Source organism: Trachemys scripta, chromosome 6 (genome assembly GCF_013100865.1).
Source record: "Trachemys scripta elegans isolate TJP31775 chromosome 6, CAS_Tse_1.0, whole genome shotgun sequence".
NCBI lineage: Eukaryota > Metazoa > Chordata > Testudines > Emydidae > Trachemys > Trachemys scripta.
The window spans coordinates 34,668,663-34,688,198 of record NC_048303.1 but is presented as its reverse complement, the minus strand read 5'-3'; the positions used below and the strand labels follow the sequence as shown (position 1 = coordinate 34,688,198).

Below are 19,536 nucleotides of genomic sequence, written 5' to 3'. Positions count from 1 at the left end.
GCTGAGTCACTTTGCCAGGGGACCTTTATAATAAATGCTTTCTCCCCTCCGAGCTTGAAATCAAGATAATGTAACTTAATGGGAGAAACATATTGCACTGATATAATATGCATATAACACTTACTCTGCACTCAGCAAATCTCTTGTATCTTGGTGACATTTCTAGTACACAGGGAGTGTTCATCTTAAAAGAAAGGGGGTGTTTGTTTCTGTGACGTGAAAGTAGGACACGTACCAAATTTAAATCAATAAGGGCTCTGATTCCAGTTCTGGCTTTGTCTGCTGTGGGTCATCATGTCGGTCTCAGAAAAAGTTAATGATGTTTATAAAGAGTACTTTAGCTATTTAGGGAGAGAGGATTGAGTTTAATTTGAAAAAAAAAATGCCCTCAGCACCGACTGACGGAGGATTTGCTAGATCAGAAGAAAAATACAGCAGCGCAGTGCCTTGTATAATTTCCAAAAGGAAAGCTGATCTTTTCTTCAGAATGAAATTCAATAGCAGTGCTACAGGAAAGGAATAAATAATGACCACTTTTATCATATGTTAAGAATTCACTTGTAAAGACTGTATTGCATAATAGAGCAATTTTCAGCACTCACTAACTGTGCAAAGGAATAGGAATTATCTTCCAGATTAAGTAGTTATGGGGACGATAGGAAGATGTATTGACCTATTAATTTAAGAACACCTAATTAAACAGTCCTTGGGGCAATCAGAACCTGTTTCGCGCGTGTGTGTGTGTGTGTGTAGGACAAAGCAATTTCTCTTTCTTTTGTATTATTGAAGAAGATTAACATATTGTTCTTTCCTGAAGTCTTGTTTAGGTAAGCGATTGTAGTGTAGAAGATCAGTGGACCTTTTTATATTTATTTTGTCCTGGTGCTTGTTACCTTAAAAATGTTTTGCAATTTTCTTCTGTGAGTGATGGGATTGCAAAGATAAACATTGTAGATGAGGGTGGAGGGGAGGAGGAAGATGTTCAGCATTCCCCCACCTCTCCTTTCAGCCTATTTTAAGATTCAGGAATAAGCAAACGGAAAGAATATCAAACAATACGGACACGCATCTGATGTTTAAGCCCTCCTCCTAGCACTTTGTATGCACATAGCCAGAAGCCGCTCAAGCAGCTGCAGCGCGTTAGTTCCAATAGTTTAACAGGCAGCTTTGTAGCTCTAACAGAAAGCCGTGCTAACGCAGTTGTTTCCCTCCATGTTCACTTGCAGTGATAGCTAGTAAGTGATCTTTAGCAACGGGATTGTCAGAGGAGTAGTAATGTTTAACAGGTTTCTGTAGAGGAGTTAGTTGCTTTTTTCTTTGCAGACCATTATCTATAAAGAGACGCTGAGGGCAGGCAACACCATGTTGAAAACAGAATAGGCTGAGCCGAAGTAGAAGCTCTGCACGGTTCTCTGGAAGTGAATTAACAAGGAAATATTTGAAACAACCAAAACAAATATCATATTACTGTATTATTAAAGCTACTTGGGGAATATGGCTCAGCAGACAACAAGCCCAGACACCTTGACTGTACCTGAAGTTGATAGTCCACAGTGCCAAAATCCATGGCTGAATGAGGATCTTGTAAAGACCCTGAGGGAAAACCTGTTGCAGCATGAAAAGTCCAAGACATCCAGGAAGTCTTCATCTGTTTCACCCAGGTTATCTCCAGTCATTTCTCCTAGAAATTCTCCAAGGCTGTTACGCAGGATGCTTTTGAATAGCAACATACCAAAACAGCGGCGTTTCACTGTGGCACATACATGGTAAGAATTGTGCACATTGACAGAAGAGATTACATATAGGGTTAACTTTTTGTCTCTGCAGCAGTGCAGTGCTTACTTTTGCATGGGAAGCTTTTTTTTTTTAATCTGTATTGTTCCAGCGTTATTCCATACATGTAAAATAATTCATAGAAAATCTGGAATCTTTCAGATAGGTATTAGGAATGGTTTAAGAGTGCCAGTCACTCTAAGTTGACTTAAGGTTTGAAGTTTATCAAAGTACATTCTATTCTAGATATAAAATGAGAATACAGTGTTGGTGTCAGGATTACTTTTTCTCTCTGATTTTCTTAGGAAATTTCTTTCTCTGCTCCCCCTCCCCCAGGCATTCAAACAAGGATAATAACAAGGAAATGTATTTGACTCTCTGCTGTTCAAGTCAGAGTAACTAGGCAGAGATGTTTGTGTGTGATTTTTTTTTGTCATATTTATAACCTCCTAAGTAGAAGACTAGATCTCCATAGCGTTCAAATTTAGTAGAACTTTCTAGTAGCGGGTGGGGCTAGGTCCTGTGTATGGAGTAGTTGTTGAAATAATTATTGTAATAAATACAGGAAAAGTGAAAAAGTAATTCCCCGTGTTAAATAATGATCACTGGAATGCTCTTTTGATGTGTGTGGTTAGTTAGATGAAAAACATTCATATGCATTGAATCCCTCTGCTGTGTACAAGTAGTATGCTTTTATATTTATTATCTTTCAAAATGATATCTATTGTATTCTTGTACTTCCAGAAATAATGCACTGGTATTTGCTGTGATGGTCTTGTCATCTTTGATATGCTCTGTCTTTTCTTTGTGGGATTTCTTTGTGGCATTAGTGTAAAGGGAATAAGCTTACTGCAGAAAGTGATGATAAAGGGTGGCATGTTTTAATCAGTGAATGGATCAGTAATGTTGATTTCATTAGTTGAATTAAATTAATTGCAGAACATAGCCATATGTTATGTTTATGCACTATGGTGTGGGTGTGCATACGTGAGTATAACAGAAAGTGCATTTAATGTAGAAATGGTAAAATGTGTCTAAGGCCTAATCAGAATCAACAATACATGTTAAAATGAACACACATTCAGCATAGCGACCAGGAAAGGGATTTAGACATTACTGTAGGAAGATGACAAAGTAATTAGTGAAGTGTGTGGATATAGTGTTGAGAAAAAATAAAACAAAAAACAAGCAAGATTCAGGGAGGCATGGAGAAGAAATAAAAAACTGCTGTTATACAGGGTGCTTGTTAAGACCTGAATTAGAATAACAGGGTACCTTTCCATAGGAGAATATTATTGCTCCTTGGAGAGGAGAGGAAAACAATTTTTCCACAGTTTAGGAATGTTTGTTTTCCAAGAAACGTATCTGATAAGAAGGCATTACAAATGTGTTAGAGAAAACTAAATAAAATTAAGAAGTGTCTTCTCCCCTTGATCAATGTACATCAAGTCCCAAAAATGTCAAACTGTTCATATTAGTTACGGGTTCAACAACTTGGTGATCAGCTTTTAAATGAAGGTAAAAACAGAATATGGATAGAACTGTTTCAACAAAAGTTGAAACCAAAATTAATTTGCCAAGAAAAGTCAACAAAGAAAATACAGGGTGTTTTTGTAATAAACTTGTAAGAAGTTGAGCAATGGAGAATGCGCAGTATCTCATAATTGACTGTCTCCTGTTGAAGCTATTCAACTTTGTATAACTCAACTCATTGGAGCAGGAATTAGAATCTGGGTGTCTCCCTTCCTAGCAGAGTGCCCAGTCGCCTGACTATAGAATTTCTTTCTCTCTCTCTCTGGCCCAATGACTGTTCAAATATTGTATACAAAGTGGAACAGTTTCAACAGGAAGAATGAAAGAGACTCACCCTAGGTCAGGGGTTCCCAGACTTGGTTCGCGGCTTGTTCAGGGTAAGCCCCTGGCGGGCCGCAAGACGCTTTCTTTACCTGAGCGGCCGCAGGTACGGCCGCTCGCAGCTCCCAGTGGCCGTGGTTCACCATTCCCAGCCAATGGGAGCGGTGGGAAGCGGCACAGGCCGGGCCACCGCTTCCGCAGCTCCCATTGGCTGGGAATGGTGAACCGCAACCACTGGGAGCTGCGAGCCGCTCAGGTAAACAAAGTGTCTTGCGGCCCACCAGGGGCTTACCCTGAACAAGCGCGAACCAAGTTTGGGAACTCCTGCCCTTGGTCATTCTCCAGGGATCTGGGAGATCCAGGGTCAAATCCCTTTTTAGGATTAGGGAGTTGAAGTCAAGTCTCTCCTCTCCTAGATGAGAGCCCTAAATTCAAAACTATTGGATGTAATGGGCTGCCACCAGCACCGCCTCCTCCTTCTGTGAATGGTGCCTAATAACCTTAGGAATCTAGCCTGAAAAATAAAAATATTTCATTTTGGCAATGTCTGAGTGTGGGGTGGGGTTTGTTTGTTTGTTTGTTTAGACCAAAACAAGTAGCAAATATTTTCACAAATTTGCAAAATGTTTTTGTTGTCCCAAATCTGCATTTTTGGCACAAAATAAAAAAGGCTTCTGCCAATTTTTTTTTTTTTTTTTTGGCCCAGCTCTATTTGTAATGTCGAATTGAAGGCAACAAAAGCAATGAATTCTGAAAGGCATTAGAAGTTGTCAGTGTGGCAGTCTAGGACAAAGTGGAACATTGTGAAATCTAGCTTCACTCAATCTGGAAAGTATTGTTGCACCAGTTAACTTGGAAACTATGGGAAATACCTTCACCCCTTCTGCCCCCACTCCAGCCCTCTTTCACCAGGAAAAAGAACCAGCATAGTGTGAAGGGGCCCTAAAAGCCCTATATCTGGCTGGGTGAGGATTCCCCTCATGCAGTCACTTTGAAAGACAGCCATAAGACTGCTTTCCAAAGATGAGCCCTAGCCCTTCTGGGCCAGGCCAGGGCTAAAGGCATGTTTGGGGCAAGATTCCAGGCAATATTGTGGCCAGTAAGGTAGCCTGGGGACTCTGTCATAATAGGGTATGTCTACACTGAAGTGTAGTGAAGATATGGTGGCACAGGATTTATTGGGGACTAGATGCCACCAGGGACCCTGGATATGCACTCAAGTTGCTGGCCTAAGTCAGTGCCCATGCTGCCTCATCATCACTGTTATTGTTACCAACACCAGTGCTACCTAGATTAAAGCTAGTGCGGGGAAGCCTGCCCATGTTAAAATTACACCTTACGGCCAGCACAGAGTCTCACTGTAACTAATTAATCCTGAGCACTACCTTGGGGTGTTGCAATTTAGGGTTGATATTCTGTCCTTAAATGTGCGTTTACATGTTGTAGTGATATCTACCCTATCACTTTTAAATGTAAAAATCAAATGACAAATCTTGAGATTTGAAAGGCAAGGTGGGTGAGGTAATATCTTATATTGGACCAACTTTCGTTGGTGAGAGAGACAAGCTTTCGAGCATACACAAAGCTCTTCTTCAGGTCTGAGAAATGTACTAAGGGCTGGTCTACACTTAAAACACTGCAGCGGCACAGCTGCACAAATGTAGTTGTGCCACTTAGCGCTTCAGTGACACTACCTAGACCAATTGGAGGGGTTCTCCTATCGGCATAGGTCCTCAAACTCTCTGAGAGGTTGTAGTTAGGTTGACAAGAGAATTCTCCTGTTGACCTAGAGCTAGGTACGCTGGGGGGTTAGATCTGTTTAGCTGCGTCACTCAGGGGTGTGGATTTTTCACAAGGCCTCAGAGTGTCACAGCTAAATACAAGGTGGAACAGATAGTTTCGCATAAGTAGTTAACGCATTTCATGAAGGGAACATTCAAGGTGAAAATGGCCTGGTAACACCTGACCAGTCATGGGGGGGATGGGGAGGGTAAAAAAAACTGAGGATGGGGGTTAGTGGGTTAAAGATTGTTATAATAAGCCATAAATCCAATGGTTATGTTACACTGCACTTTTGTCGGTCAGGGCGAGGTTTTTGCACACCCCTGGCTGACAAAGGTTATACCGACAAAAAGTGCCGGTGTGGACAGCACTTTGTCAATGGGAGACACTCTTCCGCTAACAAAGCTACTGCTCCTTGTTGGGGATGGCTTTATTTTGTCGGTGGGAGAGCTCTCTTCTGCCGACAAAGAGCGGCTACACTGCTTACCCAGTGTCTCTATTGAGTCCATGATTTTTAGTGTCTAGCAAAGGTATGAATTTAAGACAGGTTAATCTTTTAAATGTGTTACCACTGAGGATAAGGACTGAGAGGCACATATAGAATGAGGCAGTTAAAGCCAATTGAAATAAGCATCATTCATCCTTCTGTGGATTATCTTCCTGATTTGTTTGTGTGTTTATGTTTACTATACATTTCCACTGGCTGGGCACCCCATATATCTTGTATTCTCCCTTTTCGCCCAGGGAGTATTATGGTCTTTAGACTAATTTTTAAAGGGTGCTGCTCTTTTCCTCACAGAAATTATTTGTTTGCTACTTCTTGGACTGTTTCTCCTACTTTCTTGGTAGGTGACTTGCATTTTCACTAGTTTAGACAACAGAACTAGCTGCCATGCTTATTTGACAGATAGATGAGACATAAGCTGTAATAAATCCGAAAGTACCTTGTTTAAAACTGCATATACCAGATGTTCTTTTTTGTTTTCTTCCTTTTGGATACCAGTCACACTGCTTGCTTTGTTCATATGATGCCTTCATAAAGGTCTCTGTGCACTTTCCAGACTTTTAAATGCTTGGGAATAGTTGGTGCGTTATATTCCTTTTTGGGATGAAATGCTCATCAAACTTTTTAAAAACATTGCCATGATTATTCGTCTGTACTAAATACAAATTATGTACAGACTTTGTTAAGTTGTGTTGTGATTTGAAATCTGGTGAAGCACTTCTTTTACTCAGACTATTCCAGGGGTTTATCAAAGCAAAATTCTTGTGGTATTTTCTTTATTTATGCAGTTTCAAAATCAGACACTACTTTACCGGCATAACATAACAGTCTCTGTCACTGAACAAAGAATTTGGTTAGAATAAGGTAAAAAGTATTACTGATAAAGCCTGCCTCTCTCTGTCTTTGCTTCACTGTAGATCTTTTACCTAGAACCTTCTCCAGCCCCTCTTCACTTTCTGCTGGAGATTTAAAGAAACAGTACACATCCTCACTATATCCAATTGGTTTCTGGCAAATATTCACAAAACTAAACCCTCATAACAACAAATATGACAATATAGCAACAGCATCTGCTTCAGAAAAGAAAACTAATTAGAAAAGTATTCCTCTTAACAGATATATTGTCATTGTTCATGAGATCAAAAAATAAAAGATGAAGGATAAACCTTGAATTTAATTTATTAAATATAGATTACTCAAGGCTTCTGTGACATTTAGCTGAATCAATTAGAAGAGGCTTTGCAATTCACAAGTATCTTGAAACAACATGTACTTCATTTGTGGTGTATCGTTTCATTTTTACAGCTTTTCAATGCTTTCTGTTTCCTTGCCATCAGATTATATCAGATGAAGTCTTTGAGAGAGACTCATCCACATATATCTGAACCTTAAAAGTCCTTTACAAATAAAGTGATGTAAAGCTTTTTACAAAAAATAAATAAATAACTTTTTGTGCCTGAACCTGTTAATAGAATAGGCTATCCTTCAGTTAAAAAAGCAACTAAAATGGCTTCTGCCAGTGACAGGAAGAAATGCATAGAAAGCACATACAACAAAAGAGGTCCAAACAAGCCTTAACTTTCAACTGTCTTTTTTTTTTTTTTTTAAATGAAAAACAAGCTTTTTAGTCCATCTTTGAGTTTTCAAAACAGTGGCTAAATACGTATATCCACATCAGAACATGTGGAGTAAATTATAAATTGTAATACCGTATATACTCGTTCATAAGCCAAATATTTTTGGTAAAAAAGTGATGCATCAAAGAGCGGGGGTCGGCTTATCAACGGGTCTACACCAAAATTTGATGATTTTAAACTCTATGGAATCATTGAATTGAATATCTAATACATTGTCGTTTTGTTTACCTGGAGTGTCTGCAGGCATAGAGCCTCAGCTCCCTGTGGCCGCGGTTCGCCGTTCCACTTCCCGCAGCTCCCATTGGTTGGGAACAAGCATGCCTGCAGATGCTCCAGGTAAACAAAACGTCCCGACCTGCCAGTGCTGGGAGTAAGCTAGTATAAATGCAACAAATAGTTTTGTTTTGTTTGTTTATAAAAGCCATAACAAAATGTTTAATATGAGCTCAACCCTATGCCCACTGAAATCAAAAGGATCTTTTACATTGACTTCAGTGGGTGCTGGTTGAAACCCTACATCAGTTTTGTATTAACTTTTATTATGTGCATTTTTAAGGAAACATGGAAATCTGTGCCATGTTGTTGAATGTAGTGGATCATCCCTTTCTGCTTTCTTAGATAATTTAGTCACCAACTCATCAGTCTCTAGTATTGTGACGAGTGGGGGTGGGGTTTTTTGCGGGGGAGGGGTGTTCAGATCCTTTGTGGTGTATATATAGTTGGGTCAAATTATTCCTTCTGTGCTTGTGTGGGAGATTTTTGGGGGGGGACATGAGGAGGAGAGAGAGGAGTAAAAGATGTCAAATGCTGATCAAAACTGGCCAGTAAGTACATAATGGGATGAAGGAGCCCAAGGTCCTGTCTACGCTACAAGTTTTAACAGTGAAATTGTAGCTAGTTAGAGGTACATTGCAAGTAATATGATTCAGTTTGTGGCCACATGGCAGCTTTTTAGCCATCATAACTGCACCTATTTTCCTGCCTAGCCATATTTTTATCAGTATGTTCCAGGATAACCTGAGCATCTAGTCTAGACTGCCTCAGTAGGGAATAGAGTACCTTGAGGACATGTCAACTGAAGAACATCAGCAGCACATGGAAGTAGATACTCTGGGAAGTCCTATAGTATAAAGACTTGGGAACAAGAAGGAATTGGACAACCAATTACACAAATACGGTTACACAAATAATTCCCCTTTAAAAGAGTAGAATGATTGATTAGCTGGCTACAGGAACTCAACCATGTGCCATTCCAACCCTTTGGCAGGGGCAAAACACTGTTAGCTGCCCTTACTATCTGACATGCAGACACAAACCATGGCACTTATAGGTTACAAACTGTTATAAATTGTTCTGTGGACAGAGTTGTAATGGCATCATCTCCACCACCACTCATCCAAATGTGTGGAAGCTCTTTCATGTGAAGAGGATGTGGATTTTAGTGAGAGGAAACAGCTGATAGAGCATTACTCTATGCAATATCTTTTGTTAACCCATAGAAATCCCTGTGGAATTCCTTGTGGAAGTTACACTAACTATCATTAATGTCTGTAAAACCCTGCTTTGGGGAAAGGGGAGACCCTCTGTCCACACCTGAGCTCTATGGGATTTATCCACCAGTCATGGGACATCCATGGGATTTAAGGCCATGCCCCCTGTCCCAACCAGGGATATGAAAATCTTGCACATACCAATTGAAAGATTTGGTGGGAACTCTGAGTGAAAACTGGTGTTTTTTACTTAATTTTGTCCTTTCTATATTTTTATATAGGAGGGCATGACATGGCTCAGATTTTTTTTTGGAGGGGGTATTCCGTGTTGTCTTGAAGGGGAAGGCTGTTGAACTTAATTTTTAGTCACTAGTCTGCTATAGAAATCTAGCTACTATTTGTTTGAGAGTGCTAGGTCCTCATTGGCCGTGTAATTCTAGCAGTATGTGAGCTGGGCTTCCAAATAGAAAAGCGAAAGTATAAGGGTTTGATAGGAGTTCCCTCTATGATAGCAGAGAAATTACTGAATAACTTACTCATGGCTTCAAGGCAATGCTATAACTAATCCTTCCTAGTCTAATGGAAATAAAAATAATTAACTCATCCTGAACCTCTGTGTATATAATTTCGGACTTGGTAATATGAAAATTGCATAAACTTTGAACAATTAAAAAAGGAATGCACTATTGCAACATTAATGGTGAATACTTGAAATTTACACAAGTTAGACATTGTAACTCTGTTTCCCCCAAAATATGCATTATATTGTTTTAGGGCGTACAGCATGTTGCGTTCATTTTAATGCCTTATAATATTTAAGTTACAACAGCTGTGAGAACTAGCAGGTACCAAAAGGTAAAGTAATTCTGCTGGTTTGTGTTTGACAAACTCAGCCATGTAAGGATTCATAGATTATTAGTCTAAAAGGAACTACTATGAATTATCATCTAATCTGACCTCATGTATAACACAGGTCACAGGACTTCCTTAAAATATATATATTTTAAAATATCCAAACTTGATTTAAAAATTGCCAGTGATGGAGAAACTACCATTGCCTTGGGTAAGTTGTTCCAATGTTTGTTTAACATACATGCTTTATGTAAGGGGACTGTTCTCCCCTTACTAACATTCAGTGGGGGTGTTTTGGTTGGCTAGCTCCCAGTACTAAAAGAATGGGGAGAGGCCAATGCTGCAGGTCAGCCTGATTGACAGGGGGGCCAGGCTAATCAGGGAGTCAGGAGGCTGGGGGGGGGGGTCCCATCCTCCGTGTGAGCTGGAATTGCCTGGGTCAGACAGAGTGGGGCTGAGCTAAGGAGAGAGAGCAGGGGCCCGAGCTTATGCTGGGAGCAGGGCCATGCCAGCCAGAGGGGCCAGAAAAGCAGCCCAGGGAGCAGGTCAGAGCTGGGAGCAGAGTCACGGAAGCAGCCCACAGAGCAGACCTGTGCTGAGAGCAGAGCTGCAGCCACAGAGCCCGAGGGACCAGAGAAGCAGCCCCCCGGGGGCTGGAAGCAGAGCAGCAGCATCAGTGCTGAGGCAGAGTGGAGCCAGAGCTAGAACAGTGGAGCTGGAGCAGTCTGAAGCCGGGTGCGGTGAGCAATTGGGGCCAGCCAAGGGGGGATCCTGGGCAAAGGGCCCAGAACAGGAAGACACCTCCAGCCAAGGGTCCTTGCAGGCCAGACTGGGAGGGTGATCTTAACCTGACGTGGGGCTGATGCAGGGAAGAAGGGTCCCATCACCCAAAGCTTGGAGATGTGTGGCCACCACCAGAGTAAGTGTCCAACCCGCAGCATCCCTGCAGCACAGCCAGGGCCTGAGGAGGAGGCCTGGGACCTACAAGGAACAGACAGTGAACTGCCCTGACGTTCCAGAGACACTGTTTGTAATGTTCCGTGACACAGAGCAGGGTGATGTTTTCCTTTAACTTTTCCCATTTTTCCTTATTCTTTTTTAAATTAATTGTTGATTAAATAACTTGTATTTGCTTTAAAGTGTATGAAATGATCAGTGGGTCAGGGAAGTGTCCAGTGCAGAGAGAGTATCCCGGAGTGGGGACACCGTAGCCCCTGTCCTAGGTGACCACAGCAGGATTGGGGGTCGAGCCCCCCAGGAATCCTGGGCCCAGCCTTGTCGGGGTTACGAGGTCTCTGCCAGACAGGAGAGTGGAAGGGGAGTCCTCAAGGGCAGGGAGGCCTATGGGTAAAGGAAGTGGGAGCGAGGACTCAGATCCTTCCGCTAGCCTATTTCACCGGGGTGGTGCAGAAGCCAGGAAAGTTCCTCACAATAGCGGGACCATTCCCCAGCTTACACTTAGTTCCAGTCTAAATCTGTCTAGTTTCTACTTCCAGCCATTGGATTGTGTTACATCTTTTTCTGCTAGATTGAAGAGCCCATTATCAAATTTGTTCCCCATGTAGGTTCTCATAAACTGATCAAGTCACCCTTAACCATCTCTTTTATAAGCTAATTAGTTTGAAATCCTTGAATCTCCCACTCTACGGCATATTTTCCAATCTTTTAACCATTCTTGTGGCTTTCCTCTGAAACCTCTCCAGTTTATCAAAATCATTTTTAATTTATGGTCTCAAGAACTGGACACGGTATTCCAGTAGCAGTCATACCATGCCACACAAATACCTTTATCAACCAAACTTGTAATCTCATAGAAAACATATCTAGTTAGGATTATCATTAATTATATTACCTTGCTTTAATTCTTTAATAATCTAACCCCGTATCAGCTATTTCACTATTTTGTCCAGGATCAGTGTCAGGCTGATAGGTCTATAATTTTCTGGGTTAGTCCTCACAGCTAGTTCACTCCTAAACACACCCTATACTGCCCCTACCTCCCAGCCCCTTTCCCCCTAGCTATTCTAGGGTGGATTGATATCAGAGCTTTGGAAAGGGATGGGGGAGGAGAGTGAGACCAGTTGCAGGGAGAAAGATTCGACAGTTTCCTAGCTATGTGAACAACTCCACTACAGGTGTGTCACATTTGTGCATGTAAGAAAAGGTTTGTGAATAGATTAGAGCTGTGAGAATCAGTGATTTGTGGAGGGAGAGGGGGGCTTTATCTGGAAGTTCTGAAACATTTTTTATTTTTTGGATCAACCTGAAACAATTTTTTCAAAATTTTCACTGAAATTTTTTTGGTTGAATGAATTATTTTTAATAAAATTGAAGGAAATTTCAAAACAAAACGTCATTTCAAATCAAAACATTTCATTTAAAAATGCTGAAATGTTTTTACAATTTTCAGAGAAATTTTTCCAACACAATTTAGTGACACTGAAACGAATTTGCAAAACATTTTGCTGTTGCCACATACGCATTTTTTTGCCAAAAAAATAGTTTCAGCTGAAAAATTTTGCTCAGTTCTAGAATGGATACTTCAGAAGTTCAAACCATACAGCTTTATTCTCAGATCCTTTGGTAGCCAGACTCTCCTTTTTCTCTACCAAGACTCCCCTTCTGTAACAAAGGAAAGAAAAGGAAGAAGTATGTCCAAGTAGAGACGGGCTAGAGGAAACATCATTGCCTAGTAAATTAATTGCCAGTAAACTTACAGAAACTGTGAGGCCTTATTAAAATAAACACAGGTGTGTGTGTATATAGAGAGACGTATGTAAACATGACAATTTAAATTTCTTCATTAATTTAATATTTCCACATGGGGGGAAATATGATCTTGATTATTAAAACCCAAAATGATCAATTTCCTTTCTACTGTATGTATTTTTGGACAGAACATTTTCCTACTTCTTTGTATTCACAGTGAGTTAGTAAGATGTATATGGTACCATTTTTTCTATTACAAACAGTAGGTTTCATTTTTATATGATGGGGTTTCTTTGATTGGTCTTCTGTTTGTTTGACTTGCTTTAGGCCTTTTGTTCATTTTTTTAAACTTGCGTTTTCACTTTTTTTGGTCATTCCATTGATTGATAGTTTCAAAACTACAAATATGTAATTTAGTGACTGTGAAAGTATTTGTACTCAGTTATATACAGTACTTCACTTTGAATTCAACCAACCTACATCTCCACCCATCATAAATATTCTTTCATCAACTTTAGCACTTAAATACCAAATGATATGTGCTTTAGAAATACCTTAAATAGATCTTGATAGGGTGTGCCATTTAATATTCAGGAATTTGACTGCCATAATAGCATTGATAAGCTCCATGGCTTTGTTTATTTTATGTTGCACAATATGCTTTTACTCAGACTTTTATCTCACTCTTTTTTTAAAAAACGAACAAACCTAAATTGTCAATTATAAATAAATAAAAATGTGCCTTCATAACAGGCTATCCAACTCTGTTGACGCGACTATACTTTGTCGGTTTCACAATCTTTGCTGCTGCTGCTTAAACTGATTATAGCACAGAAATATATATTTTACTTTCTTCTGCTTACCATCAGTATATTTAATGGATACTTATCTGTCCTTCCCTTTTGCCCTGCTCCACCACTCCCACATCTCAGGGAACCAAATAATTACGGATTGATACATGTGAAGCATTTCAAGAGAAAGTTCCATCAAAGCAGAGAGGAGGCCAAGTGTACCAGTAGCATAGAAAAAGGAGAGGGATCAGAAACAATGCATACTTTGCTTGCTTTAATTTGACAACAGAAAGGGAGATAGACACTCATGCAGTGTGTCACTCAGGCTTCATAGAAAAAACCTAAACCTTATACCATCATAAAATAATATTTCAGAGTAGCCATATCACACTATGATGTTCTCCTGATTTTAGCTAGATGTGTGTACATGTGAGTGAGATTAAAGGCAATGTTTAAACAAGTCATAGATGTAAAAACTACTAGATTCTCTGGGTTTCCTCTAACATACCCTACACTTTCTAAATCACTGAACCACTTGGATCACCTTACTAGAAAAAAAAGGTTTCAGAGTAACAGCCGTGTTAGTCTGTATCCGCAAAAAGAAGAACAGGAGTACTTGTGGCACCTTAGAGACTAACAAATTTATTAGAGCATAATAAATTTGTTAGTCTCTAAGGTGCCACAAGTACTCCTGTTCTTCTTTTTTTAGAAAAAAAAGTTTAATTAAAGGTTTAAACAAAAGCAAGGTGACAACCTACTGATCATATACGGTTCTATTTGAGATAAGTTCAGCAATTCTGTAGTTGAAATGTTGCAAACATAATTCTAATTCCACAGCCAAAACATTTTCTGTACTGTTTCTATGGAACCAAAACACATACTGCTAACAGTCCTTGCAATCTCTTTCTCCAGGCCAGTCATTTTGTGAAAGAACTTCTCTATTATGGAAACCAAACCACTTTGATAGACTTTTGACTAACAGATACTGACACTAAGCAAGGGCTCTGTGGCAGATTGGCAGCATTCCTACAGAACCAAGATTTTAGAAGATGATGTAAACTGCCCGTTGATTTACACATGTGTAGGGGGCTGTTTCTGACATTTATTTATATCCTTAAAAAAAAAATGTAAAAATTTCCTTTCTCATGGGAGAAAAAGCATAATATGCATCCTATTGTTAACCAGTTGAGATTAGAGGTTTATCTTTCACTTGGTCTCTGCTTTCTCTGTAAAGTATAAAGCATCACCAGGTGCCATTGTTTTTCATTAGAGTGCCTTCAAGTGCCCCCCGACAGTGGAATATATGTTTGAACACAACTGATATAGCAGCAACTGTGAATTGTACACACATTCAGCTGAATAAACTAGCAAGGGGCAGAAATATGCTCCAAGATATAAAGGGTATATCTACACTGCAATTAAACACTTGTGGCTGACCCGTGTTAACTGGCTTGGGCTTTGGGGCTGTCTAATTGTGCTGTTGATGCTTGGGTCTGAGAGCCTGGGCTCCAGCCCAAGTCTGAATATTTACACTGCAATTAAACAGCCCCAAAGCCTGAGCCCCACAAACCCGAGTCAGCTTACATGTGCTGGCTGTGGGTGTGGACATAATCAAAGGGTTCTTGACATCTAGTCAGGAAAGAATTCAAAATGATAATCCTTAATGGTTGATCTTATACTCAGTACAAATTTAAATACATTTAGGGTTTGTCTATATTGCATTCTTTAGTCATGACACAGCAGTTGTGCTAAGTCTCTGTGTAACAGCATGAGGGATGAAGCTCCTTGTACCTTTTGTGTACCTTGTATTCCCTTTTGTGCACCTGCTCAGGGACAGCAGGGCCGTTCTTAGGATTTATGGGGCCCAACGAAGTATTATTAAACTGGTGCCCCTATGCCCGACAGCAGCCCGGGTTTGGGGAGACGCCCAACCCGCCTCACGGCAGCAGAGAATCACAGTTTCCCGCAAAGACCCCTGTACCTTCTCCCTCACACAGAATGTGTGGCGCTGGTGTATTCGGCTCGTGAATATGGCCCCTACCTAAGGAGACTGCAGTGCGAACTGGGTGTGTGGGAGCCGACCCGCTCTTACCTGCTCTCATGGGCAGTGGGTGAAGCTGCCACTTGGGGAGGCTAGCTCCCCAGCCCACCTCTTCTGCCTATGGTCCCACCCATACTCCACCCCTGCTCCACCCTAGGCCCTGCCCCACTCCACTCCACCCAGGCCTTGCCCTCTCCCCACTGTCTCCTTCCTCACCCCCTTCTAGCCAAATCCCTGAACCCAAATGAAGCAAATGACATTTGAAAAAAACACTCTTCTGCAATTTCTTTCTAAAGAAAATGGAGCATGTTTTCCACTGCATGCCAGATGGTGAAGACTGGACATGCAGAAGGTACCTAATTAAAAACACTACATTTGGGAATGAAAAAGGTCAGTCACAGGTTTTTTGATATACCCTGAAGCTTGTCAGAGATTTATTTGCAGAAACCTTGTAGTAAGGGCAAGTCAGCTGTCCTGCTGAATACAACATTAAATATTATAGAATACATGATGCAGCTCTTCTGTTTTACATTTTTTTAATCAGTAGTTCTAAACTGATTTTATATTTTAAATGTACTCTTTAGCCTTCATAAAGTAATCATTCCAGATTACTACATATTTAACTCACTGAAACAAAGACATTATTTTAAATTAATCAGTCACAGAGGTTTAGTGTGTTCATAACAATGTTCATTGCTTTTAGAAAAAGGGAACACTAATTTACTTTGTGTGATCTCCATAACAATAGACATGCTTATGAAATTTCGCCAACTTCAAAAATTATGTTTCCAAAGATTTTAGGCATAACAAAGGATTTTATATCTTACTAAGGTACTGATTTTGCTGGAGGGTTCTCTTAAAACTACTCAAGTCAAGATATGCCACATCTACCGCTTCCCCCTGTCCACAAGGCTTGTTATCCTGCCAAAGAAAGCTATTAGGTTGGTTTGACACAATTTGTTCTTGACAAATCTATGTTGACTGTTACCTATCACCTTATTATCTTTTAGGTGTTTGCAAATTGATTGCTTGATTATTGGCTCCATTATATTTCCAGGTACTGAGGTTAAACTGACAGGTCTATAGTTTCCTGATTTCTCCATATTTCCTTTTTTATGGATTGGCACTATATTTGCACTCTTCCAGTCCTCTAAAATCTCTTCTGACTTCTATAAGTTTTTGAAGATAATCACTAATGGCTCAGATATCTTTTATTATATCTCACCCACTTTGTCGCTAATATCCTGAGACTGACACAGCTACAACTATACTACATACATGATTCTTAAGGTAATTCTAATGATGGCATTATTGTCTTTATAGTTGGGTATTTACTAGCTTTCTTGTATTTTCAGGGGTTTATAACTAATCCATAAAACCAATTTATTCATTTGTAAATTAGAGAGGAGAAGAAACATGCTGTAAGTGTTTTGGTTGCACTGAATCATAGCTTAGTATCACAGAAGTCAGAAAATAAAAAGAAGCATTAGCTCCTTTACTTCACATTCCCTTCCCTCATCAGTACAGGATTATTCCCTATGTGGTGTTCGCCATTGCTTCATCTAATATTTCAGACTCTTTTTTTGTATCTCTTTGCAAGAATCAGCTTCCCTTATCTTCTGCCTCATTTTCCCCAACTCAACTTTCTAAAGAATGCACACAGTCTTACATGGTTCACTCACAGTCCCTTCATAGGAACTAGTTTATTTAACAAAATAGAACAGTTCAGTTCAATAAAATCTTCCAACCCGCACATCCACAGTTCTCTACAGCCTTCTCAAAGCTGACCTCGTACCTGGCCTTTGCTAAAAACATTCCCAACCAAGACCTGTTCCCTGCAGGTATTTTTCAATTTACTGGTGCAGAGAGCCTCTTTCTCAACCCCAGGTCTCCTCTCTTTGTTTGGATGGCCTCCTTCTTATACGTATCACCACTTCTGTGTTGCCATCACATAATCCTTGGCCACCTGACCCAACTGGCAGCCCAATATTTGAAACAGGACACTGGGCATGCTTAATCACCCTGTACATTACATAATGATTTCTCGTTTTCAATAAAAATAGACTAATGTCTTTAAGGGATTTTTGTATATATATATACACACAAGCTATTGTGGGTTCAGATCCCTCCACTGGCTCTTTTGCCATCCATAAGATTCTTGTTCCTTATTTTCAAGACTCTGCACAAGTCAGTTCTGTCCTATAGCATATCTGTTCTCATTTCGTGAAACATCCAAAACTTACTGCACTAGCTCTTCCTGCTCTGCATTTCTCACAACTTTCTTGGTAACCTTCTTCTACTCTCATCTCTCTTATCCTGTGTTGCCCAATATGTATGGAATTATTCTTCTGCAGGGTGCAGTAGCTTTTCATCCTTTACTTTTTGAAATTACTCCTGAAAACACCCTGCCATCATGAAGATTGAACATTAAACCATCACCCATAGAAATGTTACTACTTTATTTAGGAATAAACTAACAAGCTGCACCACTGTGTGATGCATTCATCTCCCAATGACCTGGTACTTTAGTTCTGAATAGTCATCTGTTTACGTTTTTAGATTGTAAGCTTCTTGAACAGTGAGCCTGTCTCTTCTATATTCTGTAGTGCATCAAACACTTTCAGTCCTTAGCAAATACATTCTTGTTATTTATTATTTGTTTTAACATAACACAGCCACAACTAGATTGGGCTCCATTCTGCAGGTGCTGTACAAATCCATACTATGAGATAGTCTCCTGTTAATGATATTGATTATTAAATGTAGACAAATAATCATCGTGTCTGCTGAGCAAATACTTATAACCAAAATTCTTATATGGAGATTTTTGTGAACAAGAAGCTGCCTAAATAAGCACAGAATACTTAATATTGGGTGTACTGCCACTGGTCCTCAGTTTGCATGATGCACAACTTACTGTACTATTAAATACATTAGCTTTTCTGTGCCAAATTAATCTCTGCTTTAATTCTATTGACTTTGGTAGAGATATGCCAGGAATGAATTTCACCATGGGAGTATATCTTAGGAGTATTACTTAAATTAACCAAGAAATTAATTGTTTAACTTATTCCTTGTTTTTCACATATATGTTCAGCTGTTTCCCTCTTGGCTGTGTATATGTGAGGAATCTGTTAATGCTGGGACTAAAACCAAAAACTTTCATATCCAAAAGAAGTAACTCTCTTTCAGCTAAGGAAGAGTCTTTATTAGAAGTTTGAGAGAATAATTGCTTATATTCATTAAAGTCCTCCAGCTTTTAAAGAACATTACACCTGCAATGTCTTATACCCCTTCAGCTGCAGTAGGTTTTATCTAGCAAAGCGTTTATCACAGGCACTTGTAGTAGTTTTCCAGCTTGATTGCAACAACGTGTACCAGTGTGTAAAAATGTGAGAAAGGAGGAGTAGAATTTTTAAAAAGACATTTTAAGATTACAGCATGTTGCCAGCTAGCTTCAAGTGAATAGCCTTACATTTTGTTTTATGGCAGGGACTTTTTTGTATAATGACAGGAAGCCCATATCTTTTTGTTTAGGAGACAACGTAGCCTAGCAGATAGTACACTGGACTGGGAGTCAGGAGACCTGAGTTATGCATCCAGCTATGCTATTGACTTGGAGACTAGACTGCTCCATTGCTTAATTTCCCCACCTGTAAAATGGGGCTAATAGAAGCCCACGTTTAAGTGCAGAGAGATCTATATGTGCGGAGGGCAAGTGAAACAGGAAAAGCACATTGATTTTGTATTTTCTTTATTAAAACTGACCAGGAAACAATGAGCCTTGGAACTCAATTGCCAAAGGAATTTAAAAAAAATAATCAAAGATAAATTATTCACTCTGTCATTTAAGATGTATTTTAAACACAAGACTATGTGTGTCCAGAATAAGTATAAAGAACAGGAGTACTTGTGGCACCTTAGAGACTAACAAATTTATTAGAGCATAAGCTTTCGTGGACTACAGCCCACTTCTTCGGATGCATATAGAATGGAACATATAATGAGGAGATATATATACACACATACAGAGAGCATAAACAGGTTGGAGTTGTCTTACCAACTCTGAGAGGCCAATTAATTAAGAGAAAAAAAAAAAAAA

General features: G+C 39.7%; 1 protein-coding gene across 4 annotated transcripts in view; it reads left to right on the top strand.

Annotated features, from left to right (window-relative positions):
• The first annotated feature begins 1,122 nt into the window (after positions 1 to 1,122).
• Positions 1,123 to 19,536, top strand: part of PDE4D (phosphodiesterase 4D) — a 648,504-nt gene continuing 630,090 nt past the window's right edge. For 2 of the 4 annotated variants that reach the window (XM_034773688.1, XM_034773687.1), the window contains exon 1: positions 1,123 to 1,766. In XM_034773688.1, coding sequence (XP_034629579.1) covers positions 1,495 to 1,766 — 272 coding nt within the window. In that variant the 5' untranslated portion in view covers positions 1,123 to 1,494. The remainder of the gene's footprint in view (positions 1,767 to 19,536) is intronic. The other 2 variants (XM_034773684.1, XM_034773681.1) reach the window with 2 other exon arrangements.